This window comes from Aspergillus eucalypticola (assembly GCF_003184535.1).
Source record: "Aspergillus eucalypticola CBS 122712 chromosome Unknown BO83scaffold_24, whole genome shotgun sequence".
Taxonomy (NCBI): domain Eukaryota; kingdom Fungi; phylum Ascomycota; class Eurotiomycetes; order Eurotiales; family Aspergillaceae; genus Aspergillus; species Aspergillus eucalypticola.
The window spans coordinates 86,392-113,252 of NW_020290298.1; the positions used below are offsets into that span (position 1 = coordinate 86,392).

Below are 26,861 nucleotides of genomic sequence, written 5' to 3' on the forward strand. Positions count from 1 at the left end.
TGGGTATCTTCATATCGTACAATTCTCTAGCCTCTGTAGGCCCCAATTCCTCTGCAGTCCGTATATATATCCCTCTTCCCTACTCAGTCATCATGAATAATCACTCCGGGCACTTCAGCAACCTCCTCAGGACCATTGCCATCCCCATTCTCAGTTCTGTCAGATTTATCCCCATCAGCACCACCCGCGACCTTCTTCCCCGTCTCGTCAACAGCCATCTTATCCCCCCCATTCGACGCACCACCCCCACTACCACCCTTCTTCCCCTTCTTCGCATTCCTCTTCTCCCTCTTCTTCCGATTTTTCTCCGTCTTTTCTTCATCCTTCCTCCGCGCTTCCTCCCGCTTCTGCTCCCACTCCTTATCCTCCTTCTCCTTATCGACCTCGCTCTGCATCAGTCGCTGCCGCTCATACTCCCTCCGCCGACTCGCCTTGTAGACATGGAACTCGCCCGACCCCGCACCAGCAGAGGAACCCTGGACGTTGGCGACAATCTCTGGCGGCGGCGGTAGCGATGTCGAGGTTCGTTGCTTGGAGGGGTCCGGAAGCTTAATTTCTTTTGTGGGGTCGCGGAAAAGCGACTCGATTTGCGTGGCGTGTTCGTCGAGTGCTGTCACGGCGCGGCGTTTGGTGGGACGTTTGCTGCGCGGGTCTGCGCTGGTAGGGATTGATTCGGGGCCGGGTTCGGACATTTTGGATGCGGTTGTTTGTGTATATTGATGGAGTGGGAGGGTAGAATGGCTGCGCTTGTCTAGAAGAGATTGGTGGGCCACTTGTTTGAGAGAGGAGGCTGATGTGAGAGTGTTTGTAGTTTTGTATAAGTAGGTGCAGAATGAGGAGCCAGTAGTAGTCTAGCTCGAGAATAGCAATTGCCGGGGGTGAAACCTGGGGCGGTGAGACGCGCCGTTGGGGTTGCTCTTATCGATCGATTGGCCGGGATTGGATCGCGGGCTGGTTCCATCAGCATGAACGCCGATTACTTTCCCAGTCGGGAACTCAGATGTATACAACTTGGACATGTGAGGAGTAGCCTGTCGGCCCGCCCATCTTGGTCATAAGGAGAATATATTGCTCCGAGATCTTGAAGATCATATTCAAGTGGTTATTAGTCTCTCGAATTATCTATAATTCATCAAGTTGAAGTAATTATAATCCTATCGGCCGCTGCATCAGGCTGTGGCACATGACAGGCCCTGGCTGTGCTTTTTCCCAGTATTGTTATCATCCTCCGGGATCTCCCACCTTCCCCTCAAACATCCTTTTCTTTCCTTAGGCTCGTATTGCATGCTCTAGTTGAAATCCATCGTATATTTACTTGTATGAGTATGTGCCTTCAAACCTCGCTTGGGGCTGCGTACTTCTCCATCATATCTCACTTGCTACCTTCTACCCCGCCAGCATGAATACGAGTGGCGTCCCCAACGCCCCGAACACGGGGACTTCACGTACTTTCCAGGTCAGCATTGAGTGGGCTACGGAGACTTCATTATCAGCCCGGAGTACCTAATGATTAATAGTTTGATCTCAACGATGTTTGCTGTTTGAAATCAAATCCATCTTTAACGGGTATTATTGTAGTATGGCCCCCGTTGATAGTATTGCAGCATGTGGGTCTTACTTTGCTAATATACAAGTACAGAGGACATATCTCGATGTACGTGTCTTCTACGGCCGATAACTTCAATATAACAATGGTTCAAATAGACTGACACGGCATGCCCAAGGTGTATCCGTTGGGACGACCGGAAGATGATTTAATGGTCTCATATACATCAGTGCCACAAGACGTCCTGACTGAGTACTTACAAACCGGTGTGGTAGGTCCTCAGGTACCATCAATGAGAAATTATGTCCACTAAACCCATCTTCTGTTGTAGCCACGCAAAGGATATGTCATTGTTCAGTTCAAATGGGTTTCGCAAGGGTGTTCTCTCATCGACGAGGATGATCTCGAACTTCTCGATCGGTGCATCAACTTCGGTAGCTATGTCAAGAGAATTTCGAACGACACAATGTGTGGCACGGTCATCGGTGCATCCGCGACGTGCACACTCGAGCCGATTGCGTATCGTAACTATGACGAGTCGTTGGGCGAATATGGTTCCGTTGAATTCAACGAACGGCTCATGCCTCGCAGCCTCAGAAGACCCGGGACCGATTCTTCGCGTCCTTCGCCAATACATGATGTGCCTTTGTCTGAGCTCATACATCATGAGCCGTTTATCAACGATGACTTGATCATTTACCATCAGAAACTGGGAATCATCCGGCAGGTCGACCGGGATGCTATTTTGCGTGTTTCCAACGTGCCTGTCTCGCTTGTTGATCCCAAGGACCTTGAAGTTCCCTGTCATTTCGATGACAATGAGCTCATATGGATGCCCAAGGGCCGGCCATGTAGAGTTGTGGACACTAACTTGCGATACATGGAGCATGACTACGTGATTCCAGGTCAGTATGTGTGTACGAAATACAAAAATATGCGCGGGACAAAAGGATGTATAGTTCCGAAGGACGATCCCCGTTCCTTTGGCCACGGCCATGTCCTGTCCACGCCAGCTACGGAGTATAAGGTGGAATGGCTTTGTACGAATGTTTTTGGTCTCGGAACATGTGAGATTCCGAATGGAATAGAGACTCTCCGAGCATCTGTCTTGGAACGCGATGCTGTGATATGCGACTTCGAGAATCTCTCGGCTGGAGGAACAGTGGAATCGGCGACCTCGCTTCAGATCGGTGATATGATACGTTTTCGAGATCCGAAAAGCGCCTTTCAAAAATACTCTTACCAACATATTCCTCCTGAAGAGACATTTGGTTATGACATGAACATCTTTCATATTACCTCAAGAAAGACAGCACTGACTGTCAGGTGGTTGGACGGGAGTGTCACCACCGAAGATATAAAATGCCTTCGTTGGGACCCCAGGCTTGATGAAAATATATGGCCCGGGAGCATCGTCGTCCTGAAGGATGGGATTGAGACCATGCATTGGCCCGGCTTGGAATCCACATCTGCATATATCCGGCAACTGCCTAGTCATAGGAGACACAGGGAATCAAAAATCCGAGCAAGAACAGTAGGTGTGGTCCAAGCTGTTAACATTCGAGAGCGAATAGTTACAGTCCGGTGGTATAATGATCCTTATCTTATACTCTTGCATGGCGGGCAGATCCTAGCTTCTCTCTACTCCAAGCTGGGCGAGCTGGGTGATAAAATCAGCCAAGTATCTCTGTATGAGCTCGACGCGTTTCCTTGTCTGGAAAGATCACATGGTGATATTGTACTTCTCGCCCCAGACACCATCCATACCTCGGTCTTGACAGAAGGGTCACTGAGTGCATACAACGTCGCTGGTCCTTGCACATTTAGTTATACATCGTCATTGTCACTTTCACAGATGCACTCATACCTCAAGGATATGAGTCTCGCCATGTTTCATTGGGAATGGTTCAAAAGCACGACTACAGTTGACACTTCTCCTCTTCCTCCGAGACACAGTCACCACTATCAGCGTAAGCTCAGTGAAAGATCCACTGCAGACTTCGTCGGCCAGATCATTGCAATTGATGTTAATGGTGAGATTACTGTTCGGCTAGCTGGTACTTGTCGTGACGTCCGCGTTCCGTTTGAAAGGATCATGATGGTCATGGATGGAGACTTCACCACTCCACTTGGGGTTCCAGCTCCAGGTGATCTCTCGACCATGTCAATGAACTCAGCTTATACCTATAAAGAAGAGGGTCCAGGAGTTGGTGATGAGGAGGGGCTTTTACATTTTGATGATGAAGAAGGGTTCTCGAGTGATGATGATGATGAGGATATGTCGGAGACGACGCTTCGAGAAGCCCTCCGCCGATATGTCTATGGTGAGGATGATATTCTACTTGATGAAGAAGAAGAATGGATTTCAGGTAATGACGAGGAGGAAGAGGAGGAAGCCATCTCAGGTAGTGATGTTGAAGATATGTCGGAGATCGAATGCGCTGTATATCGATATGTCAATTCTAGTTCTGCAGATGACGGCTATTCCGAAGATGCAGACATGAAGACAGAGAATGACTCCGACTTTGATATGAGAGATGCTTCGGATGGAGTAGTTGAACAGAGTGAGGAAATGACATTACCTCCAGGGTTCCTCATATTGGAAGGCCCCCCTCCCTCCGATCATCATTTTATCTCGAAGGATGAGGCAGGGGGCTCGGCCTTACGAATCAAGCGTATCCAAAAGGAGTGCGACATACTCGATGAATCACTCCCTCCAGGGATCTTTGTGCGAGCATGGGAGTCGAGGATGGACCTGCTCAGGGTTTTGTTCATTGGGCCGGAGGGGACCCCTTACCAATATGCGCCGATCCTGATAGACTTCCATTTCCCAGGGGACTTTCCTAGAAACCCACCTGAGGCATTCTTTCACTCGTGGATCGGCGGCCAAGGAAGGATCAATCCGAACCTCTACGAAGATGGTAAGATCTGTCTGAGCATTCTAGGAACATGGCCCACTCAGAACCCGGATGAAATGTGGTCAGCAACCAAGTCCACTATTTTACAGGTTCTGGTCTCGATTATGGGGTTGGTTCTTGTGCAAAGCCCCTTTTACAGTAAGTCAATATCCTGAGCTATGTGTACAACTCAATATCACAGATTAATCGTGCACCAGATGAGGCCGGGTATGAAGTTTTTGCTGCGGAGGGCGGTAGACGAGTCGAGTCAGACAAGTATACGGAAAAGACGTTCTTGACTACACGCAGATATATCAAGTATGCCCTAGATCATCAAGTAAGTGGCATGGAGGACATTGTGGATTGGAACTATTTGCCTAGTCGCTTGAATTCAGAAGACTGCAGCAGGCCACTCTTGCTCCGTCGCGCTATCGATACGGCATTGGCGATGATAGAGCATGAGGGGCATACCAGCAGTGGAGAGGAGCGCAGTGCCTCGGCGTTTGTCTCGCGTCTTAGCCTGGGGGCTGTGGTCATGCTGCGAAAGTATATCACGGAGCTTGAGGCTTTGGAGGTAGATGCGACTGCCAAACAATAGCCTCGACGTTGGAGAGTTATGCTGCAGACAGCCATAATGCTACTATCCTGTTGTTAATGGTCCATTGGAGGCCTTTGTCTTTATGTTTCCATGTCTATGATGCTTTAGTTCATGTTTGCGGAATCTTTGGGGAGTGTATGGTTGGAAAGCGTTTGAATAGTAGCTGGGTCAAAGTCACTAAGATATATGCTACAAATATGCACTACTTGATAATATTTGAAATAGTTCAGGTTAGGTATCTCTTAGCATTTGGGGTCAGTATAACGATATCCTTGACTGGAACTTTGCTAGTAGGATTGAAACTATAGCTAGTATTTATCCACAAATCAGGCGCTTAAAACGACCGTCACGGCATCAGCCGAACAAGAGAAACAGAAACTTGATGGTTGATAGAAAATTATATTCATAATTAAATAATTACGAGTAAATTGAGGAAGGATCAGACAATGAATGATCTGTAGAAGATAAGCAGAAGTAAACACAGTTAAGTAGGAGAAAGCAGAAAGCAGCACTGCGGCATTGGTCTTTGGCGTGTTCCGTTGGCAGCAGCGCCAGACCTTCGCTCTTCTTGCGCTCTGCTCTGTCCTTCCTCCCTCTTCTTTCTCCCCTCGCTTTTCTCTATTTATCCCCGTTTATCTCCCATCTTTCCCTTCTCTTCATTTCCATCTTTTCTGTGTTGTCTCGTCTCTGTTGTGTCGGGGAAATCCCATTCTAAGGTTATAAATACAACCCTTCGACCCCCGGGCGCGATCGCACCCATAAGTCTTGGTTCCCTCTCAGCACGCAAACTTAACTTTCCCGCACGCAGTATCACCAGCCTTCTCTGCTCTCCGTGGTGCTTCTAAAATATGGGTGCCTATCGTCTCGGTAAGTTATTATTTTCGTTCACTGCTCTTCTTGCATCTCTTAAAGATGAGTTCCCCGCTGCCTCGCTCTTGACAGTTGGCTTTACTGTTTGCTTTTCCTCATGGCTTTGTTGTCAACTTGCTTTACTGGGCTGGGATGGGGTGCGTTTGTTGTCCAACGGTGACTGCCAACTGTCACTATTAGCCAAGTCATGAACAAGTTCTACTTTGCTTGGTTCAGACATGTTATTTGATTTTAAATACCATTATTTACCCAAGTTACCCATTTCGCTCCAAATCTAACCATCTACACAGAGCAAGCCTCAACCGGCCGCGCTGGTTGCAAGAACAAAGAATGTAAAGACCAGGGTATCAAAATCCTCAAGGGCGAGTTGCGCCATGGCTCTTGGGTTGATACCGAACGCTTTCAGAGCTACTTCTGGCGTCACTGGTAAGTCTCGTAAATTTAGTTACTAAAGAAAGAAGCGCCTCGCTAATGCTTTCTGCAGGGGCTGCGTCACCCCCAAGATCATTGCTAATATGGTCGAAACGGTTGGTGAAGAGGGCGAGAGAGACTGGTCGGCTTTGGATGGCTACGATGAGCTCCCTGAGGATCTGCAGGAGAAGGTTCGCACGGCGATAGAGCAGGGCCATGTCGATGACGAGGACTGGAAGGGGGTAAGTTCATTGACTGCAATTCTTCTATCTCATCATTTTTGCACTTGATATCATCTTTTCTATCTGTGAAGGTCTGACCTGTGTCCCAGGATGTCGAACTTAATCGGCCTGGAAAGACGGGATTCCGGAAGCGTGTGACTAAGAAGGATAATGTATGTCCTTCTGTTCAAAGAATACAGCTTTATCGATGCTAACCTGCCCAGGACGAAACCCAGGAGGAATCCACTCCCAAGAAGGCCACGCCTCAGAGTAAGAAGCGCGCTCGTGCTGAGCCCAAGGAGGAATCCGGCTCTGAAGCCGAGGCAGAGGATACCAAAGAGAAGCCCAAGACTAAGAAGGCCACTCCCCAGACTAAGAAGCGTGCTCGTGCTGAGCCTAAAAAGGAAGCCGAGTCTGATGCTGAAGAAGAGGCTACTAAAGAGACGCCTAAGACCAAGAAGGCTACTCCCCAGACCAAGAAGCGTACTAAAGCTGGAGCCGAAGCCGACGCTGATGAAGCTAAAGAAACGCCCAAGACTAAGAAGCCTCGTAAGAACAGTGCTGCCTCCAAGCAAGCACCTGTCGAGGATGACGAGTCCGATGCTCCTCTTGTCGAAACGAATAAGAAGCCAGCCGCCACCAAGGGCAGACGTGGCAAAGCTGCTGCTGCTGCTGCTCCTGCCGCTGAGGAGCCCGCCGCTACTCGTCCCACCAGAGGCAGACCCGCGACAAAGAAGAAGCAAGCCCCCGTTGCTGACGATGAGGGTGAGCCTGAGCCTGAGCCGGCCGAGAAGCCAAAGCGGACATACAAGAAGAGAAAGTCTACCTGAAGAATTGGCGTCGTCTCTGAATTGAGGTATTAGTGCGCTGGTCATGTAAAGGAAGGTATGAAAAGGGTGCTTTATCTCGGTTTATTCTATCATTTACTTTTCTTTCATATGTCGTGTCTTCTAATTGTTATTTTTTACTTCTGTCATGTGCTACCTGTGACATTGATATCGGCGTCCATACTGTGCATTTTAATACTGTCACTACATTAAGATTGTCCTATGTTGTTGCTGGCGTGAGCGTGACTATTCTTTTTGTACATGCATGCTGTGCTGGCTTCCCAGTCTCATAATCCTATATGTCATGTATCTTGTCCAGCGATCCTTGTATCCAATCAGCCATGTCACGGTCATATTATGCGTTGATAGGCTGTAATATTACTACTATTGCTGGCTCAGATATTTTCCCCCTTGTTCGACTATTACTAACAGTAGATCAAGAAATCTAATATTTGTTAGTTAATATGAGGGCAGTAACACTCACTACTACACTCGAAATTATCTACTATCTATAGATCCTAAGCCCCAGAAAATGAGCCAGATCAATTTCATCTGTATACAACATAATCCCCGGAGGGCTAAGCCACGCAGCATCATGGGCCTCCTCCAACCAAGTATAACATACTGTCCAGAACATCATCTACTGCATACCCAACCATCCAAACAATTCCACAACCTACCACCAATCCTCACCAATCATTTATTTTATACCTTCTTCCAGCTGACATCCACAGGGCGACCTGCACCACATTACCAAAACAGGTTTTAACTCGTGGCCTCTCACACAAAGTAATACTCCTCTCCCTCTCCCACTCACTGACTATTTTATTTCACCCCTCTTCTTTCCTACTGTAGTCCCGTAGATCATCTTTACACATACACTTACACATCCACCCCTATCCCCACAGACTCAATCATAATCTTTGTCTTCTCCACACAAGCAGTCAAATCTACCGAGATCTAGAAGCACTACCAGTGCTATACGACAGGATGGACTTCACGCATGATCTGGCGGAGCTCTTTCTGCTAAGCGTCATTGGTAGAATGTCCGATTAAGCACGGAATCATGTGTGTGTGTGTGTGCGCGCGCCTTCAACCAAGACAGATGGTTTTGGCGGGGTGGGCGCCTGCGATGAGGGAGCGGTTGGTGTGGATGCAGCTTTGTGTGAGGATTGCGAAGTTGGGGGGGGAGGGGGTTGGGTCTGGGCTTACGATGGTGGTCGGTGTGTTGTGGTGTCCTGGAGGGGGGTGCGGTGTGATGAGGTGGTGGTCGCGATGGAGAGGATGGGGAGGGGGGAGGGGGGAGGGATGGGTTGATGGAGAAGGATTGTAGGAGGGTTACTACTAAGTAGTACTGTGTTTGGTTTGGTGATAGAAGCAAATAGTAAGTCATGTCATTTCATGTTTCGTGTTGATCCTAGCTGGGTATATTTATGACGGGTTAGATGTTTCCTCCTCGTTCCTGGAGGAACTTGTAGTATTTCGGAGCACATTTCCTCCGCCATTTCTTGCCCCACACGTAGACGGCCATTCCGGCTGCTAGTGAGATGATCACGCAGATTCCGTAGAAGAGGAAGAGCCAGCCGGGGCCGGTGGCTTCGTAGAACGGTTGTGTGGTCTCGGAGATGATGAAGTTGATGATGGAGCTGCAGATGGCGAGAATCACGACAATTTCACCCCCGACTCCGGGGAAACATTCCATGGCATAGGCGGTTGCCTGTAGAAGTGGTTAGTTTTGATATGTAGAAGGGTTGAATAACGTACTGTTGATGTTGCAGCAACCTGCTGAGCAATCATCGCTCCAATTCCCACAGTGATTGTCATCCAGTGGGCACCCTCCTGCGCTCCCCAGCCGTAAAGCTCATATCCTACTGCCGAATAGATGAAACAAGGCGTCAGAGCCCAGAGACGCATCTCAGGCTCCTTGACACCGTCATTGCGACGAGCGAGGTAGATGACAATCTTATCACCCATTACACTAGTGAGGTAGCCGATAATACTGCCTACCAGAGCAGACAGATAGGCAAGGCCAGTCTGGCCGTCAGTGAAGTTGTAAGGTGCTCCAGTGAGGATCTCGGAGATGGTCTTGTTGGTAACGATGCCAGAGGTGCAGCCAAAGGCAAAGATGATACCAGCCTGAAAGATATGTTAGCATCGATGTACAAAGGCCTTTTCAGGTTAAGGGATAGTACAATAATGATATTAGGGAAAGCCAGCAGGAAGAATGGTCGCTTGAAGTAAGACCAATATGTGGTTTTATCCTGCGGGTAATATACCCAGAGTCGCAATTTCTCTTTGAACGTCCGCTTGGGAAATTCAGACGGCGCTGGAATGGTGTCACTCGCTGATCCCTCATTCACACTCGTATTATCGACCGTGGCGGGATCCTTCTTGTCCAGAGAGGCGGTTTCGGTCGCATCAATAGGGTTCTTTAGCTTGGCCTCGGCTGTAGGCAAGCTCTGCGCAGGGTTGAAGAGGAACCGGGGAAACAACGTCTCCTCATACGTGAAGAAGAAGATGATGATCAAAATTCCTTCTCCAATGGAGACCACCCACTGAGCCCAGCGCCAGCCCGGTCCGTCAGCAATGTATCCTCCTGAGACCAGGCCAATGATAGAGCCTAGCTGCTGGGCAAAGATGTAGAAACCCAGCATGCGACCGCGCTGATGGTCAAAGAAGAGGTCGAATACTGCGAGCTGGATGACAGCTTCATAGGCGGATGTACCGAGACCATTAACGATGTTGCATCCATACCATTCACCCGCAGTATGAAAAGCACCCATCCAGATGGAAGAGCCAATGCATAGGAGTAAGGTTGCGAGGAAACAAAAGCGACGACCGATCTTCATAGCCGCTGGGATCCAGAAGATGTTCACCAGACCCAGCATGAGATAGTTCAGTGCTCCGCCACCGTTCATGATGGTCATGGTGGACCCAGTCATGTCCACGATTGTCGAGTAAGCATCACCGGTGTTGTTCTCAGCAAAGGAAAAGATACAGGCATATGCTGAGACAAGGAGAAGGTGCCAGTATTTCTTGAAATCGGACCAGTTGAGAGGATCGCCCTCACAGGCCGTGGGAGGGGGCAACAAGATGATGTCGGAGCTGTCATGGGGAACGTTCTGGTCGTGTTGAATATCAATCAGCAGCTCAGTGCCAGGAACGTCAAGGTCCCTATCTTTGAAGATAGGCATGGTTATGGCAGCACCGGAGAAAGACTTGAAGCTCTGTGGATTGGGAAGTCTTCTTCCCGACGGCTGCCTCTCCCTTTATAGGAAGAGGGGAATGCATTAGAGGCATTGCAACGGTTTGCGACTATCACGATCCGGGGTTCGATAAGCTTTGGATGATATTAGCCAATGTTACCCCAGGTTTGTAGCGATATCGCTATCGGGATAATTATCAAAGTGTGGAGGCAAAAGTACTTCGTAGAGGGCAGACAAGACGGGCGGCAGGTCCAAGCGAAGCAGGAAAGTTGGAGGATGGAGCTTAGTCGGACGCTAACCGGCTGCTAAACATCGCGACGCTCATGCTTGACTCACGCCATTGTACCATGTCGCTATCAACTCCCAATGTGATTTGCTTACGCCTCGACCTTCCATTGCCTTGTGGCCAGGGTCGATATGAGATTAGCCGTCGATGGCAACTTGATAAGCTTGGCCTTCCCCTCCCATCTGCATCATTGCATTAGCAAACCGAAATCCCCCGTGGCACACAATGCGCGCCGATCACTCTTCAGAGCATCCATCACTCTCCATTCTCATTCGCATTAACTCCGCTTCCCCGATAGACGTACCCATGCTTCAAGCTCCCATCCTTATCATCGGTGCAGGCACTTGGGGAGCGTCCACCGCCCTTCATCTGGCCCGACGGGGTTATACCAATGTCACTGTCTTAGATGCATATCATCAGCCATCCGCCATTTCGGCGGGCAATGACGTGAACAAGATAGTCTCCTTCAGTGAGTGTGGCATGCCCGTGTACCTGGGATGTAGCTAACCGAAGCGAAGCGGACCCTCCCTCCGAGGACGACCCCAACTTCGTCAACAAGACCTTTTTTGCCGCACTTACTAGGGGCTTCCAGCACGACCCGGTGTTCAAACCACATTTCCACAATGTCGGGAACATCACTTCAGCTTTCTCCCCTGGCGGTCTCAAGCATATTGGACGGCGCGACCGCGGGGGCGACATAGTGGAGCTCAATGACCCGGAGGACTTCCGGAAGGCATTTCCCTCGGGTATTTTGACGGGCCACCTGCCAGGTTGGAAAGGATACTGGAAGAAGACAGGCGCTGGGTGGGTGCATGCTCGAAAAGCACTCGTATCAGCCATCACCGAAGCCAAAAGGCTTGGAGTCGCCTTCATTGGAGGCGACCCCGAGGGAAAAGTTGTCCGTTTACTATTTTCGTCCGACACTGAACCCCGGGATATTGTAGGGGCCGAAACAGCAGATGGGAAGCAACACTTTGCTTCCAGGGTCATTCTAGCTGCTGGTGCAAATGCTGACCAGTTTCTTGATTTCAAGAAACAACTTCGGCCAACTGCCTGGACCCTGGCTCATATTCGCATGTCACCAGAGGAAGCCAAGGCATATCGCAACCTACCGGTCCTCTTCAATGCCGATCAGGGCTTCTTCATCGAACCAGATGAAGAAAAGCACGAGCTCAAGATCTGTGACGAACATCCAGGGTACTGTAACTGGATTGTTGGCCCAGATGGCGAACGACGAAGCGTTCCCTTTGCACGTCATCAGATCCCCGTTGAGTCGGCTGAGCGAATCCGCGGTCTTCTGAGAGCAACGATGCCCCAGTTGGCGGAGAGACCTTTCTCATTCGCCCGGATATGCTGGTGCGCCGACACGGTCGACCGAAACTTCCTTATAGATTATCATCCTGATCATCCATCCTTACTGCTTGCAGTTGGGGCATCCGGTCGCGGATTCGCCCATATTCCCTCAATCGGTGGCTTTATTGCTGACCGGCTCGAAGGGAAAATGGACCCGAGGGTTGCAGCTGCGGTTCGTTGGAGACCTGAGCAGGCTGTGAATCGGGATTGGGATGATACGCAAAACAGGTTTGGAGGAGAGTATAGGGTGATGGACTTTCAGAAGGTAAAGGAGTGGACAAATATCCAAGAGTCATAATGGCTTTGTAGGTTCCAAGAATGAACACTGCATATGACTGACACAAGGTAATTTGTAAAGCAGTTTGCGTCCTCAATCGCTCAGTAAATTTAGATCATTGTCTTATTTCAGTTGGCAGCTGGTCATCTGGAGAGCGTCAGATATATATTCAGCGGATTCAACATAGCTCTGACTTTCTCACGAGTTATCAGACATTGAGCTAGCTGAACCATTAAATTGGTGTGGATGAGCACACTTTATCATTCTTCCTGCATACCTAGCAAAGCATTAATCGATTGTTATATCGACACAAGTAGACTGCAGTAATTGAAGAGTCACAATAAGCATTGACAATTGGAACCGGTCGATTGTAGATGCCTTAACCAACAGGAATCGACCAATGATCGGCGGTGCAGCCGATCTCTTCCCGATCCAGCCAGATCGTGGCGGTGCAAACTGTGGCACCAGCGGGGTGCGTTCACATGTGACCTGTCTTGTGCGGTGATATCATCGCTTGACTCGCTCGGTGAGCTGTATTTCAACGACTCTCGAACTCAGGGTGGCTATGAATTGCAGAAAAAACAAATACTCTACGTTGGACAGCTCCCAGCGTGTACATTTTACTTATACTGATCGTGTACCGGAACCGGTGGGTCTCGAAACCACTATATATCTGGGGTAAGTCCACCGTCCTTTGTTCAGGCCGCCATATCGCAATGTGAAGAACGGCTCCTTTATCCGCTGGATTACCTCTTGTCGAACCTTCACTAAACATAAGAGGAAGTATATAGGCTATATATACCATTATCGATTAAGCGCGGAGCGAGATAGCCATGCAGCAATTCACTCAGTGGAAGAACTGGAGACGTCCGTCCCAACGTCAACCGCATGAACCGGTCTTAACAACCGAAGATGAAGCATTTCTACGAGAGATCACTTCCAATCCGGCAAAGCAAGGGCCGATATCGCCTACCGTCGAAAATGATACCCCTCTATCGCCCGTTTCTCCCGTGCCCACAGATACTTTTGATACTACCCAATCACCAGTGTCACCGGCAGAGGAGTTTGGAAAGGAACTAGGGGAGGAAGAACGGAAGATTAGAGAGAAGACAGAGCGCTCTCAGAGTGTCTCTCAAGGCTCCAAGGCTGAGAGCTCTACACAGAAGAAGAGGCCCTGGAGCTGGATCCGGCGGAAGAGCACGGTTGACAAGAAGGTAGCTATGACACCGCTACTAAAGTATCTGCACAAATAGCTGACTGTTACTTGATGACTAGGGTAACGAAAGCGCGAGCGAAGCAGCTCCCGCACCAAGTGCCTCAAGTGATGCACAGCCCGCTGAAGCTAAAGAAGACGATGAAGCGAAACAAGAAGCAGAAGATATGACGGAAATCCTCGAGCGCCTCAACCTGGCGGCCGAAAATAACCGCGTATTCTCGATAAGTGACGAAACACGGGAACTCCTTCGTAAATTCACATTGATCTTCAAGGACTTGGTCAATGGTGTTCCGACTGCGTATCATGATCTTGAGATGCTCCTCAAGAACGGCAACAAGCAATTGCAAAGCACTTACTCGAATCTCCCGAAGTTCCTCCAGAGCCTGATCGAGAAGCTTCCTGAAAAATGGACTGAGACACTCGCCCCCGAAGTTCTCGCGGCTGCCACCGAGAAGGCCAGTAAAAGTGGTATCAATGTGGACAATGTAGGCAAGGCGGCGGCCGCCGCCAACAAGATGGGACTTAAGGTTCCCAGCCTGAAAGAACTAGTAGGGAAGCCAGCCGCGCTTGTAGGGATGTTACGATCCATAATGGCATTCTTACGGGCTAGATTCCCCGCAGTGTTGGGTATGAATGTACTCTGGTCAATGGCATTATTTAGTAAGTTGCGCCCTGACACGACTAGGATGAATCCGGAATCACTAATGTTCACTAGTTCTTTTGTTTGTCCTCTGGTATTGCCATAAACGGGGCCGCGAGGTTCGCCTCGAAAATGAGCGTCTTGTCACAGAAGAGGAGATTGGTAAACTGAATGACGAGTCACCTGAAGGGAAGATCCGCAATACTGAGACGTTGACGACCACGGCACCCCGAGGAGCTTCCGCGGCGGAGATCCGCCAAGGCGTAAAGGAGGTGCAACAAGCACGAGAAGCTGCCACGACTACGAACGATGCAAAGGACAAGGAGAATGAACCTAAAGACAATGTTTCTACCAGGCCAAAACGATCCAAGTCAATTCTATCAATCTGGCCTAAGTCGGACCCAAAACCGACACCGGCAGGACCGAAAATTGAACCCTACCCAGGTACCTGAACAGGGTACTGTTATCACTTTTTGGAGAGGCGCATTTTGCTTTTTAACGTCATTTTGATACCTTTTTGTTGTCTTTAATCCCATGATCTACTGTTATGAATTCCATGTCTTTCGGCCACTTGTCCTCTGAAACTGAATGAAAACATCACTTAGCCTATCTCAAACATCACGCGGACCCATGGTTGAAGAGCGGACCGGGCAAGTTGCGGGCAGACTGGGTGGCAACATCCATCTCAGATACTTCATCATCATTTTCTTCTAACCGGGCCCCCTTCTGGAAGTTCTGCCGTCTAGCCGCCCTTTCCGGGATAATGCTGCGACACGCAGGAGCTCAAACCGGGAGTAGAAATAATCACTCGAATCACCAGCGACCAAGTATCTCCCTACAATAATATTAAAGTCCCCTGCACATGATCTGAGCACTTACTATCTCAGCTGTGCTGGACGACGACTAGCTTTGCTGTTGCTTTGCCAGAGGGAAATTCGACGAGACTGCGGGGTGCAGCCACCCCAGCCAATCAGACAGCCAAAAGTAGCCACGCATTGACCAATGGGGTCTGCAACGGGCGCCGATCTCTTGAGTAATCAGGACCCACTGAACATTCTGCTAGACGTGGACTAGCTGTATGCAATTGTATTACTGTTACCATACAATAGTGGGCAATTGCAAACATCATCATCATTCAATATCCACTATCGCCCATTTCCCCCCAATCTTGATAACGATAGCTGACTGGGTCGGGTTCAACTAGAATCTTGGAAGAATGGAATGGAAGGCCACGTTCCCCCCCCTCTACCCCCTCCTCTTTTGCCCCTTAGTACTTAGTAGTGGATTGTTGATTAGTTAGTTAATGATAATGGGGGTTTATGTATCACTGTTCGCAATGCGCATAAATTTGGACTAATATGGAGCAATGAGTGATGATGTTACTATGTGTAAGTAAGTAATAACAAAAAAAGAAACTTTACTTACAGTAGGTTTTCCCCCCTCACCTGCTGCTGCTACTGCTGCTTATCAGCCCATTTCCCGCTGCACAGTTCATCCACCTACATTGAAGCAATATAACCAACTTATTATTAATAGCCGCCAGCACTTCAACATGTGGCAGAAAAAAAAAAGAAGAAAAACCTGCTCTCGTTACACCAAACACCTCCGTAAGCAACAACAATAATTATTAGCAGTTGTAGTTGAATCGAGTTGCTGGCCGGCTGGCTGGCCAGCCCCGTAGTAAGTAGGGTGTTTCTCGATACATCCAACCGGCTGAGTTTCCAGTAGTTGCAGCGGCGGCAGCCAGCTGTCCCTTTACCGCTTGTTTAGAGCCAATTACAACATGCATGCATCATGTATGAATGCCAAAGGCATCGCTACTAGTCCACCCATCCATCATTCACAATTCATGCCTGAGTGTTCTTGTCCCTCTTTCGCAAGCCAACGAGGTAATGGAACATGAGACTAATGTACCTGTCTCGAAGAAGTGGTGTGGTGCTTTGCATTCATTCTAGATCATCATTGTCTGTTGCTCTGCGCTCGGGGACCTGGGTGTTTTTTTGGGTTGATCTTTTATCATTGTAATTGTGAATATTTTGTGGAGGGGTATCGGTTGAAGATGTGGTGCAATTTCTGAGAATCTTCTTTGGAAGGCAGCCGAATTCCACACTTTTGATATACGGAATATACGGAGGAATATCTAGTGCAAACGAGCCAGCAATAGTAGCGCCAAAATCACGGCTAGCCGATTTTTCTTACCTACTGTGCTTGGACAGAGTAGATAGTTGTACACAGTATGGTAATAGTGCCCAGCCCAGTCCGTTCGGGATGATGCCGAAGATGTCACGGACCTCCTGGGAATATTGATGCGGTGGCTTTTTTGTCTTTCCACTTTGATCTATTTTAGTCGATCCGGTCGGCGATTAGTACTATCACGTGTGACATTATATGTTCCCGATTACCTTCCTACGGAGTCAGTCTGGATGGGTTATGTCTGTGAAAAGAGGTAGTATGTATACAGGATGGGCATCATGGATACCGTAAATAGCCCATCTCTGCAAATTGGTAAAGGTGGTACGGCAATCTCGGAGATTTAGCCGCTGCGTTGTTGGTCTAATTGACGCTCGAGACCCCTAAGTTGTGCTGTTCATTGAACTTATCATGCCTTGATCTTCTGGTGGATATCTGGTCTGCTGCAACTTGATGCATTCACCCAAGGCTGGAGGTCTAGGCTGAGCCGCGGATACCGAGGCTCTGTCGCATATCCGTGCGCCTGGATACTCATGCTAAAGGATCAGGATTCTGTGTCTGCAATTTTCTGGGAACAATTGATGCTTGCAGATAAGGGTCCTATTGAGGATGACTGTAAAAGTAGACTAGAACTTGAAACTGACGAATTGAGTTAACCGTGTTATGTTCAGCGGCTATACTCCGTACTGACAGCTGGCTTAGTAATTTGACAGGATAGACGGTAGGAATGACTTAAAGAAATCAATTATGCTTAGTGATGTATACTCTAAGACAGACCAATTCGTGTGGTAGAGAGTCACGAACGTAAGGGATCGATCAACGTGCCCATTGCAGTCTACTCTGTACTGTGAGCAGCAAGGAAGACCCCGAGAATGAACAAAACAGCGAGGCAGCACCTTTTCCTCCCCATGAGCGGACTAGTCCATATCGGGTAAGGCATAGCCGCCAGTGCCGGGCTTGGCCAATCCGAGTGGTGGGATTGACCTCATCCGGTAAGGTGGCCCATCAAGGCCAGCCATCCGGGTCCATCCATGTCATCCTCCCTTACTCCCGACCTCCTGAGAGAGGAGTGCAGGCCATCCGGCAGCCAACTCGTGTTTCCTGCGTCTAGATGCGCGTTCGATGAATCATACCTGTGAGTGCAGTGCATTCGATGAATCATGGACCAGCTGATCTAGCCGACACAGTGACGGCCATTATCAAGATGATGTGAGAAGATGTCACCGTGCAGAGGGCACGGTTCAGAAAGTTGTCCTCCCTTTTTAAAGCGGCAGGAATTTGGCTTGTGAGATTGGCTTATTCTCCCCTTTCTTACAGTATGGCCCGCTTTGCATGCCACGACCTTCGGAAAAAGAGGGCCCCTCATGCTTTACCAGAGGCTCAGGTGCGATCTGCGTTCTTGCCTGCATGCCTGTGATCTAACAGATTGCCTTCACTTACATACTGTACAAGTCTGTAAAAATGTATACTAGTGGTGGAACAGAGGGGGTGATACGTAGGGATACTGCATCGGTTCGCCATATGGTTATGTTTCAACCCTGGGTAGGTGTTCGATTCATCTCGAGTTTCCGAACATAACGCTCGTCTGGAGGCGAATAGATGCCTCCAACTCGGAGGAGTAGTGAGTCACCAATTGCTCAATCCTCGGGTGACTCCGTCGCCAGCGTTGTTCATGATTTGTCCGGTGATTTAGTACTAGGCAGGCGGAACAGCGGGCCAAGTCATAGATGGCAAGCAGACACTTAGTAGTGGGATTCCTTCCTGGCCACAAGGCGCTGTTCATTTACCAATTTGCCGTCTCCGTCCCCATAATAGTATCCCTTTCTATGGCAAGACCCGTCGACGCCATCTGCAGTTTCAGGTACCCAACGAAGAAAGACTACCCAAGTGCTTCAGGATCGTCTTCGTTCGACAACCGGGACGTGCCGGAGTGCATGCCGTAGTCCATTCCGAGACAGTATGCTATAGATAGTTACCATTTGAAATGGAAATAATACTAGATAGTGACAAAGTAGTAGTACTACTAAGTGAAAGGAGGTAAGAGTCTGCCAGGCGGAAATTACTTCTTCTGTTGCCTCCTTTGGACAGGCCGTGACTAAGTGGTACTAAACCGGTCATATCATTGTCGCCTTCTATTCGAGGCTGTTACAAGTCCCCCGCGAATGATTGGCTTCCACTGCAGAGACCAGCTGGGGTGGATTGCAGGCAAAAAAAGAATAAAAAAGGAAAAAAGAAAAAAAGATGCGGTGAACACTTGCCCGCCAATGGGCGTGACTGTTTTTGTGGTTCCTGACCAATCATGACCCCGCAGACTGCGACCGGCCGAGGCGGGCTCCACCCTGACTGGAAAATTTGGCCCGCCCCAGGCAATCCAAGGCCGTTCCGTCCTGTAACCTGCTCGTCACGGTACGACGGCGTACGGATAGATGATCTTCTCCCCTGCTGTCTTTTCCCTCCTCCTTCCTACCCTCTATTCCACCCCTCATCTTCCTTCTGCCACTCTCGTCGCAGAATCTTCTCACCACACCTTCTATTCAACCTTCAAAAGACCCTCTTCTTCTCCTTCTATACTATCCAGATATCGTCAAGGGTTCCGTGCCAGGATGGCTTTCGCTGAGCTGTAGATTCCTCGCTGGGGGGCACGGCTGCCTTTTCCATGCTCCCCAGTCCAGCAGCTCCGAGTAATCTCCAATTGACTTGACGATTATCTGTTCCTCTTTCGACGCAACAACAGGCAAGCGTCGGAATTGCCCCTCAGTACATTTACAGGAGAAGCACTTTTGACGTCCCCTTCTGGACGGTGAGGTGCTTTTGCGGTCTACGAAAAGTCTTTGCTATCGTCCCTTTTTTTTGCCCTACCCTCCCCTCTATCCGATCACCACCCCTACCGATATACCACCCCTCATCCCGATCTCTCTCACTCTGTCTATAACATCGATCACGATATCCTCTCCTTCCTCTACGCCATTACGAAATAACGTTCCGAAAAACTTCTACCTTACGATATTTGTCCCTGAACCTGTCTTCTCAAGTCGCTGACGCAATCGATTCATTGCGGCGGGTTGTACGGGTAGCAAACTTTGTCGAACCAACAAGTGCTTCTTAACCTTTGTCGGTCCCAATTCAACTGAGAGACCTCTCCCAAGGAAGCAATATAACAATACCTATTGTTGACGATATAATGGCGCCAACAACAAACTCCCCGAAGCGGTCCCCCCAGGGTGTCGCAAAGGCTACCCATCACAACACCGCGGGTCGTTCCCCGAGAACGTCCAATAAAGCTGTCTCCCTTGGTTCTCTTAACGCTGATCGGAAGCGAAGAGCGGCCTCCGTATCGAGTGTGTCATCCGTCTCATCCATTGGCGAACTCAGCGACGATGCAAATGATTCCGAGGATGATGATGCAGATGACGAGGAAGAACAGCCAGCTGTTCGTGCCCCGTCTTATGGTCGCCGTGACAGGGCTCATAAGACGGGTGTGAAACAGAAGAAGACAAAGAAGATGAGATTCTTCGACGATGATGGCTACGATGGTCAACGGAGTAGCGATGATAACAATGATTCTGACGAAAGCTCTGATGATGTCTATGCCGCTGTGGACTACATCAGCGATGGCTCAGATGATGAGGAACAGGATGTAGAGAAACTGGAAGAGTTGTTGATTGTGGAGTCTGAAAATGAAAACCCCGTTGGCGGTATCCTAGCTCCCGGCGCTGATGTTTGGGCCGGTCCCAATGTTTTCGACGATCATATGATCCTGTCGGGTGCGTCCTTCTTTGATGAAGAACAGCTTTATACTGCCATGGAAGCCTTCGGGGAGACCGACATGGCTAGCGAGACTGCTATTGAGACCCCGGTGCCGCGCCGGGTGCACTTCCAGGAAGACTCGGACTCCTCGTCTGATAGTGATTCCCATACCGAGGATGAGATCCCCAGTGATTTCCTCCAGCAGGATAGTCTCGATCCTCAGTTGCGTCGCATGATCGACAATGATAATGAAAATTTATCCCGCCGCCGGCGTCAGTCTGAGGAGATGTATGCCGAGTCAGACTACGGGCATTCCAATATTTATCACGTGGAATCCGATGCCGTCTCCGAGGGTTCGGAGTCAAGCGGCTATGAAAGTATGCATGAAGCTGGTCAACCCCGCACATTCCACTTGCTGACACGTTTGAAGCCGATGATGGCGAGACTACAGATGAAGATCTTCCCCCTCCTGCCACCATCACGCATCCTAGATCTATCCTGCGTCGGGATTCTTCGGCCTCGCTGGCGCCCACAGGTGATGAGAAGAGCGAAACCACTTCTCGTCGGCGAGGACCGATTATGGGGACATTTGTCGCCGACCCTCATAAGCCTGTTGCACTTGTCGACTGCACTGGCAAGCACCTCGTGATCATCCCTGCCTATGCCTCCTCTCGCCATGATTGGCTTGAATCTGCCACGAATAGCGCCTGCAATACTGCTCATAACAGTCCACGGGCTACTACCATGCATCTTATTGACGAAAGCGATACGGACGCCCTCGCATCGCCCAACCATGCAGATCTGAGCCCCATGCTTGCATCAAGTGCTAATCTTATGATGACTGCCCTCGGTAATGATATTGCTCCAGGCGGTCAGGTAATGGGCCCCCCTGAGGCGTTCTATCCATCCCGTGACTTTGCTATCGATAGCTCTTTCGAGGACGACGATGAAGATGATCCGGAGTCGGCTTTGAATGTCGAAGACTTCATTGATTTCGGTGATGGGTCATCTGATGACGAGATGGATAAGGCGTTCGACGAAGAAGCGCTGATGTCGTCAATGACTGCTCGGCCCCTACAACTCGGCACGGGCACACCGACCCCTAATCGCGGTGCCGACTCCCAGCAGGCCAGCAGTGCGGAACGATTCCTAAACCACCTGGACCGTGGCATCGTTACCGCGTTCCGCCGGAATCACAACCGCTACCAAGCGCTGTTGCGTCTCCCACAGCATCGGGAGTTTATGCCGGCCAATTCGCCTTCTCGCCCTGCTAGCGTCTTCAGACATGCACGCCATGCAGACCAACGCACCCCCACGCGCAAGCGCAAAGCTAGTGGGTACAGCGGCGGGGAAGCGGTCCGACGAAAGCTGATGGACGCCCACCGCCACACCCAGCTTCCTTTTTAAACTAAAATTTGACACTGCGCGATACCCTGATATCTCTGATTTGAGGCGAACATAGCGTGCCTGGATTTCCACCAATTCCGAGGACATATTGAACATTTGTACATGGATTTAGAGTCTGTGTTTCTAGCATAGACGGTGATGTGTTTGTTACATCGGGAATGTGGGTTGGTTGATCCAGCCTCGTTCTCCACCATCGGCGGGTGTTCTGCATGGCTTCTCTCCCACAGAATTGGGTCTTCTTTCTCTTCTTACTCTTGTGGTCGGCAAGATGGGGGATATCTCATGGCCAAAAGTTCGAGTTTGATGACATTTGATTTCTGGAGTTGATCAAAGGATATACCTTGTGTTACGAAGACCTGTTGCTTTTCTTTGTTTTACCTTGATTTCCTCCGTTTGATGACATGTATGCAGTGCTACGGCGTCTTAAGCACACGGAAATGCAAATATGAAAATATTTTAAGCAACCGACTAGTAACGTAGTTTTTTTATTATTTCCAGGTAGCATCGAGTAACTATAGCCTCTAGGCAGCCATCAGGCCATTAAGCCATTGAGCGATGGCATTGCCCTTCCCTCTTGCAAGTAATACTTGTCTTAGTGCTCAACCCAAAGGAAATGAAGCAATACCACCCTATGCAAGCCATTGCAAGGGTCAGGAGTAAACGAAACCCCTCAAGGTCCCTAACGCAATGGTCAGACAGAGCCATTGTGCGACGCGCCAGGGGTAAAGTAGTAATTCTCTCGTCATCGCTTTGTACACGAGCGTTTAGCAGGTTGCACAACCACCTCCTGTGGAGACAAGCCCGTTGAAGTCCGAACCAATCGATCCTATGCGAGCGCATAAATCAGATCGTACAGCATATATGCATGCATGCTCTATCACAATGCTCACATCACAAACCCAAACCCAAACGCAGACTTGCATGGTATTTTAGTGGAATGTGGAGGCGGTGGCCCAGGCTCTGAAGGGTTGGATTCCGAGGTGGTATTCTGGCGCTGGGGTTCCCTAGGTCACCTAGTTGGTCTACGTCGATTAGAGTCTACATGGCTGTCAATTCCTTGATTTCTTCCATCAGCTATCTTGCTGTGGCGTGGCGGTGATTGTAGTCGGGGAACTTGGATTGAAGCCTCGGCGGTTACCTGGTGAATGGGAATGCGTGCTTCCCTCACCTCTCTCTAGTACGCTGTAGATCGGTTAAGTTTATTCTCTTTCTGATTCGGATTGGGGTGAACTGGGCTCTTCCAGTGTCGTAAGATTATTATTAGAATGGGAACCGAATGTATGGTTTTGGCAATTGGTAAAGGAGGGAAGTAAAAGGTGTTGTTGGGTCACTGACTGGTCAGGTTTCAGCGCGAGACGCCGGGTTAACTTTACCCTCTCACTCACTGCATACAAGCGAGCTTTAGGTGTTGAAGATCGGAGATGCCGCTTTGAGAGTATCGTGCAGAATTAACTTCTTCTGTGTGTCTGATGTGATATGAATGGATCAAATTGGACCCTGGCTGGACATTTTGACGTGGAGAAGAGACATTGGCGCCGTTTAGGGTCCCATTTGGAGGTGGGACAGTGTGTCTGTCAGTGACAAAGACACATGATCGATCCCTTCTTGCTTGGCTGTTTTCCCCTCTCTTCTTCCCTTCTACCCTTTTCATCCTGGATGAACAGTCCTATCTACTGCTTGTTGGGCGCATTAATTCATGGTTCTCATGTCCTGATGATTGCTGGCGCATTCATTGCCAGAGGGATGCAGGAATAGTAAATGATGAATGTCTTGTTGCCATGGATTTAGGTAGAGACTGTATGGCGTCAGACTGCCAGGCAACGAACAGCCACCAACACCTCAGGGCCCCCCCCCCCCCCCCCCCCTTTCACCCACAAAATAAAGGGTTCTTCATCATTGCCCCTTATGGGCCGATACATCTCTTGGGCTGAGCCAAATGTCAGCCTTCGTGACCCCTGATTGGCGATGAACTCGCGCTTCTGTCAGGGTCTTTCACCCTGTTCCTGCACTAGCGGCACACCCGGCGCCTCTGGATTGGATTGGTGGTTGTAACACCGATTGTGCAGCCATTGACATCTGGCTGGTTGGAGAGTGAATGCTCAATGGGCTGTCTTCCTTGCACTTGCAGTCTATTCTGGTGAACGGCAATCGCCGTCAATGGCTGTGTTAGACACACAGCCTTTTGCCATCCCGGTGTTGGTACTTTTAAGGGTCCATCGCCCTCCCTGGTAACAAAATGCTTTGGCTGCTCTGATTTCCCCCTGAAGCTGTTTCTTGTTGTTGTTATTGTGTTATTGTTTGTTTGCCCAAGTGGCTTGACATTAGACGCTCGTTCATTTACTATCACTCGTTGGACTGTTCTTATATCTTGTCTTTTTCTTTATAAGTCCCCTCTTCCGCAACTGGGTGACTTTGAAACAAGTCGACAATCTGCAACTCATTCGACATTCTTTACACCCCTTCGATTACTACTAAGCCCTATTCAATATGAGGGCCGTAGCTCCTCTTTACCTTCTCTCGGTCGCCCTTTGGCCGCTTGCAGCTCTTGCTCATCCCAAGGGCTTGGTGAGTGTGCTCTTCCTCTTGTACATGACTTCATGCAAGGCTAATATACATAGTGGTGGGGAACCGATGAATGCTATCCCAGTCCTGGAAAGGCCGACAATGATTGTTCCCAGGATCAGCAAGCTGGATTTGACTGGTCTGGGCTGGCTGTCGGCTCCTTCTCAGCCTATGCTGGGTTTGAGTTCTCAGGCTTCTCCTTGAAAGAGAGCTTTGGCGCTTCCTCCACTGTAAGCATTGCACCTCTCTTGAGTTGGTCAGTAACTAACGGCTCTAGGGAAAATGCATCGTTGGAAAACTCTCCAAGGGAAGATCTTCCGGTCTCAGGATGTCTTCCGGTAAAGACCAGAAGGGATTCTCTGTCAGCAGGTTTCGTCTCGCCACATCCAAGGAAGCCGACGTCCACATTGTCTATAACATGCCTGATGGATCATCCTGCAATGATGTTGTCTCATGCTCTCCGAGCGGGACTGATGTCACCAATGATCAGTGTGGTGGTTCTGTCTCAGTGAGCTTCAGGCTTGAGGAGGATATTGAAATCGAGACCTGTGATTTGGGTATTTACGAGGTCGAATTCGATTGCTCGCCGAGCCAGGACACCGATACCTCTAGTACCACTGCGCTGCCATCCTCGACCAAATCAAGTAGCTCCTCGACTCCCCTGATTCTGATGCCACCCTCGTCGCCCGCAGCTGCTACAACTTCTGCCCCGATACCAGTCAGGATGACCACGTCCACTGTTTACGCGACGAAGGAGGTGACAATCACAAGCTGCGCACCTACTGTGACGAATTGTCCCGCAAACTCGGTCACTGTGGTCACATCTACGATTGCTGTCTCAACTACTGTATGCCCGGTTACTGAAACTTCTGGAGCTTCTCCGGCAGAGAGTACGTCGGTGAGTACGTCGGCAGGACACCATACCAGCAATCCGATGGTTACGACGTCGATCAGTGTTCCATCCGGCAGCTCCCCTGTTGAGTCCACTTCATCCCATTCGAGCCCGGTCCCTAGCCCGGCCGTGTCTACTGCTCTTGTTACATCAGGGCATGGCTCTTCAGCTCCTGCTGTTGACAAGACCACCGTCGTTACATATGTGACAGTGACCACTTGCCCAGTGACATCCACTGGCTCTGCAGGCGGCTCGCTCACCACGTCAGTTGGCACAACCGTCTCTACTGTTACGCTGACCTCGACGTCGACCATCTGCACCAAGTGCATTGCTCCGACTTCTGTAGCCCCTATCTCGTCTGCACCTGTTTCGGCTCCTGAGCGGACTACTACTGTTGTCACTTATAAGACTGTAACCACCTGCCCTGTGACCAATGTTGTTACCTCAAGTGGTGTTCCTATCACCTCGGTTACCAGTACTGTCTCAACCATGACCATGACCTCAGTGGCCACTATCACACCAACCTCTGCTGTCTCCAGCTCTGCTCACGGTCCAACTGGCGTTGCTCCCATCTCCTCCGGACCTGTCTCCGTCCCCGAGAGCACGACAACCGTGGTTACATATGAGACCCTTACTACATGTCCAGTGACCACTGTAGTGACCTCGAGCGGAAAGCCAGTGACTTCCGTCTCTAGTACCATCTCAACAGTGACATTGACCTCGGTGTCCACATACTGCCCCAAGTGTACCGCCGGCCCGACATCTGTTGGCTCTGTCACTACTGCACCTGAGAGCACAACAACTATTGTGACCTGGGAGACCGTGACCACATGTCCTGTGACTTCAGTCGTGACCTCAAGTGGCAAGGCCATCACTTCAGTTACTAGCACTGTCTCCACCATTACCATGACAGCAACTTCTACAATTGCAAACACAGTTGTACTCACGGGCAAGTCCCCAGCCACCAGCACCAGTGCCAGCGGTGTCTCGACGCCCGCCCCATCCGCACCGTGCCCCAATGTGGTGCCCAAGTGCATCAACACCTGGATGAACCTGCTTCCCAAGTGCAGCTCCAACAGCGATACTAGCTGCTACTGCCCATCGGACGATTTCACCAAGAAGGTCATTTCCTGCATACAAGCCTGGGGAGCTTCCCAGGCCGAAGTCCAGGCTGCTCTGTCCTATTTCACCGGTATCTGCGCTGCCTATGTACCGCAAAACCCAGGCATCGTGACGGTCATCCCAACTTCGATCACCCTCGGCGCTAGCGCCACCGGTGCCGCTCCAGTTACTGGTACAGCAGTCCACTCAATCACAGGTGGTGTCGCACCGACCACCAACCCAGCCACTGCTGCACCTGTCGCGTCCACCGTCGTAACCTACTCTACCTGGACCGCGACCGTGCCTAAGGTCGTATTTACCACCGCCTCAGGAAGCGCCCAGACAACCGTGGGCCTTGTGCCAGGCGGTCCAACTGGCGTCTCGGCAAGTTCAAGCCGTATTCCCAACCCCTGGGCTTCCTCGACTCTCGCTACCTTCTCCGGCCGGCCAACAACGTCTCAGTCTCCTAGCAATACAATCGTGCTGTCCAACACGGGGTCTAAGGAGAAGAGCTCTTCAGCATGGTGGTGGACTATCGCCTTTGCTGCTCTTTTGGGCATTTACTAATCGTAATCAAGGAATGATAAAAGGGGAGTGAACAGATTGGAGTTGTA

The 26,861-nt window shown here is 49.9% G+C and overlaps 9 protein-coding genes across 9 annotated transcripts; 6 read left to right on the forward strand and 3 right to left on the reverse strand.

Moving 5' to 3' along the window:
* Positions 1 to 10: 10 nt before the first annotated feature.
* On the reverse strand, positions 11 to 822 carry BO83DRAFT_343872 (PRKRIP1 family protein). The gene has a single exon (XM_025528713.1). It carries the CDS (start codon positions 690 to 692, stop codon positions 84 to 86), a length of 609 nt encoding a protein of 202 aa, XP_025385020.1. The 5' UTR covers positions 693 to 822; the 3' UTR covers positions 11 to 83.
* A 460-nt stretch (positions 823 to 1,282) lies between these two features.
* Positions 1,283 to 5,230, forward strand: BO83DRAFT_380921 (ubiquitin-conjugating enzyme E2). The gene is made up of 6 exons (XM_025531866.1): positions 1,283 to 1,456; positions 1,518 to 1,577; positions 1,640 to 1,654; positions 1,725 to 1,817; positions 1,878 to 4,602; positions 4,662 to 5,230. The coding sequence occupies exons 1-6, from the start codon at positions 1,400 to 1,402 to the stop codon at positions 5,039 to 5,041; spliced, it is 3,330 nt and encodes a 1,109-aa protein (XP_025385021.1). The 5' UTR covers positions 1,283 to 1,399; the 3' UTR covers positions 5,042 to 5,230.
* A 432-nt stretch (positions 5,231 to 5,662) lies between these two features.
* On the forward strand, positions 5,663 to 7,778 carry BO83DRAFT_366814 (uncharacterized protein). The gene is made up of 5 exons (XM_025529731.1): positions 5,663 to 5,908; positions 6,202 to 6,337; positions 6,396 to 6,564; positions 6,654 to 6,716; positions 6,768 to 7,778. Exons 1-5 carry the CDS (start codon positions 5,890 to 5,892, stop codon positions 7,371 to 7,373), a joined length of 993 nt encoding a protein of 330 aa, XP_025385022.1. The 5' UTR covers positions 5,663 to 5,889; the 3' UTR covers positions 7,374 to 7,778.
* A 1,033-nt stretch (positions 7,779 to 8,811) lies between these two features.
* On the reverse strand, positions 8,812 to 10,564 carry BO83DRAFT_319750 (MFS transporter; the record flags this gene model as incomplete). The annotated part of the gene is made up of 3 exons (XM_025527790.1): positions 8,812 to 9,087; positions 9,135 to 9,506; positions 9,563 to 10,564. 3 exons carry the CDS (start codon positions 10,562 to 10,564, stop codon positions 8,812 to 8,814), a joined length of 1,650 nt encoding a protein of 549 aa, XP_025385023.1.
* A 381-nt stretch (positions 10,565 to 10,945) lies between these two features.
* Positions 10,946 to 12,513, forward strand: BO83DRAFT_366820 (NAD(P)/FAD-dependent oxidoreductase; the record flags this gene model as incomplete). The annotated part of the gene is made up of 2 exons (XM_025529732.1): positions 10,946 to 11,331; positions 11,381 to 12,513. The coding sequence occupies exons 1-2, from the start codon at positions 11,088 to 11,090 to the stop codon at positions 12,511 to 12,513; spliced, it is 1,377 nt and encodes a 458-aa protein (XP_025385024.1). The 5' UTR covers positions 10,946 to 11,087.
* An 812-nt stretch (positions 12,514 to 13,325) lies between these two features.
* On the forward strand, positions 13,326 to 14,800 carry BO83DRAFT_319793 (uncharacterized protein; the record flags this gene model as incomplete). The annotated part of the gene is made up of 3 exons (XM_025527792.1): positions 13,326 to 13,706; positions 13,768 to 14,368; positions 14,424 to 14,800. The coding sequence occupies 3 exons, from the start codon at positions 13,326 to 13,328 to the stop codon at positions 14,798 to 14,800; spliced, it is 1,359 nt and encodes a 452-aa protein (XP_025385025.1).
* A 3,480-nt stretch (positions 14,801 to 18,280) lies between these two features.
* On the reverse strand, positions 18,281 to 19,196 carry BO83DRAFT_410430 (uncharacterized protein; the record flags this gene model as incomplete). The annotated part of the gene is made up of 5 exons (XM_025534215.1): positions 18,281 to 18,428; positions 18,452 to 18,500; positions 18,877 to 18,925; positions 18,959 to 19,006; positions 19,110 to 19,196. The coding sequence occupies 5 exons, from the start codon at positions 19,194 to 19,196 to the stop codon at positions 18,281 to 18,283; spliced, it is 381 nt and encodes a 126-aa protein (XP_025385026.1).
* A 241-nt stretch (positions 19,197 to 19,437) lies between these two features.
* On the forward strand, positions 19,438 to 21,962 carry BO83DRAFT_106683 (uncharacterized protein). The gene is made up of 2 exons (XM_025525898.1): positions 19,438 to 20,662; positions 20,716 to 21,962. The coding sequence occupies exons 1-2, from the start codon at positions 19,720 to 19,722 to the stop codon at positions 21,690 to 21,692; spliced, it is 1,920 nt and encodes a 639-aa protein (XP_025385027.1). The 5' UTR covers positions 19,438 to 19,719; the 3' UTR covers positions 21,693 to 21,962.
* Positions 21,963 to 24,179: 2,217 nt separating this feature from the next.
* BO83DRAFT_319636 (extracellular serine-threonine rich protein) lies at positions 24,180 to 26,814 on the forward strand (the record flags this gene model as incomplete). Its single annotated transcript, XM_025527783.1, has 3 exons — positions 24,180 to 24,257; positions 24,311 to 24,484; positions 24,532 to 26,814. The coding sequence occupies 3 exons, from the start codon at positions 24,180 to 24,182 to the stop codon at positions 26,812 to 26,814; spliced, it is 2,535 nt and encodes an 844-aa protein (XP_025385028.1).
* Positions 26,815 to 26,861: the final 47 nt, after the last annotated feature.

Bases quoted from the DNA above. Each gene is read 5' to 3' on its own strand.
- BO83DRAFT_343872 (XM_025528713.1), bottom strand. From the start codon at position 692: ATGTCCGAACCCGGCCCCGAATCAATCCCTACCAGCGCAGACCCGCGC.
- BO83DRAFT_380921 (XM_025531866.1), top strand. From the start codon at position 1,400: ATGAATACGAGTGGCGTCCCCAACGCCCCGAACACGGGGACTTCACGT. The intron at 1,457-1,517 runs GTCAGCATTGAG...AATGATTAATAG, and splicing joins GGACTTCACGTACTTTCCAG to TTTGATCTCAACGATGTTTG. The intron at 4,603-4,661 runs GTAAGTCAATAT...ATCGTGCACCAG, and splicing joins TGTGCAAAGCCCCTTTTACA to ATGAGGCCGGGTATGAAGTT.
- BO83DRAFT_366814 (XM_025529731.1), top strand. The intron at 6,338-6,395 runs GTAAGTCTCGTA...TGCTTTCTGCAG, and splicing joins AGCTACTTCTGGCGTCACTG to GGGCTGCGTCACCCCCAAGA. The intron at 6,717-6,767 runs GTATGTCCTTCT...TAACCTGCCCAG, and splicing joins GTGTGACTAAGAAGGATAAT to GACGAAACCCAGGAGGAATC.
- BO83DRAFT_106683 (XM_025525898.1), top strand. From the start codon at position 19,720: ATGGCGCCAACAACAAACTCCCCGAAGCGGTCCCCCCAGGGTGTCGCA. The intron at 20,663-20,715 runs GTATGCATGAAG...ACACGTTTGAAG, and splicing joins GGAGTCAAGCGGCTATGAAA to CCGATGATGGCGAGACTACA.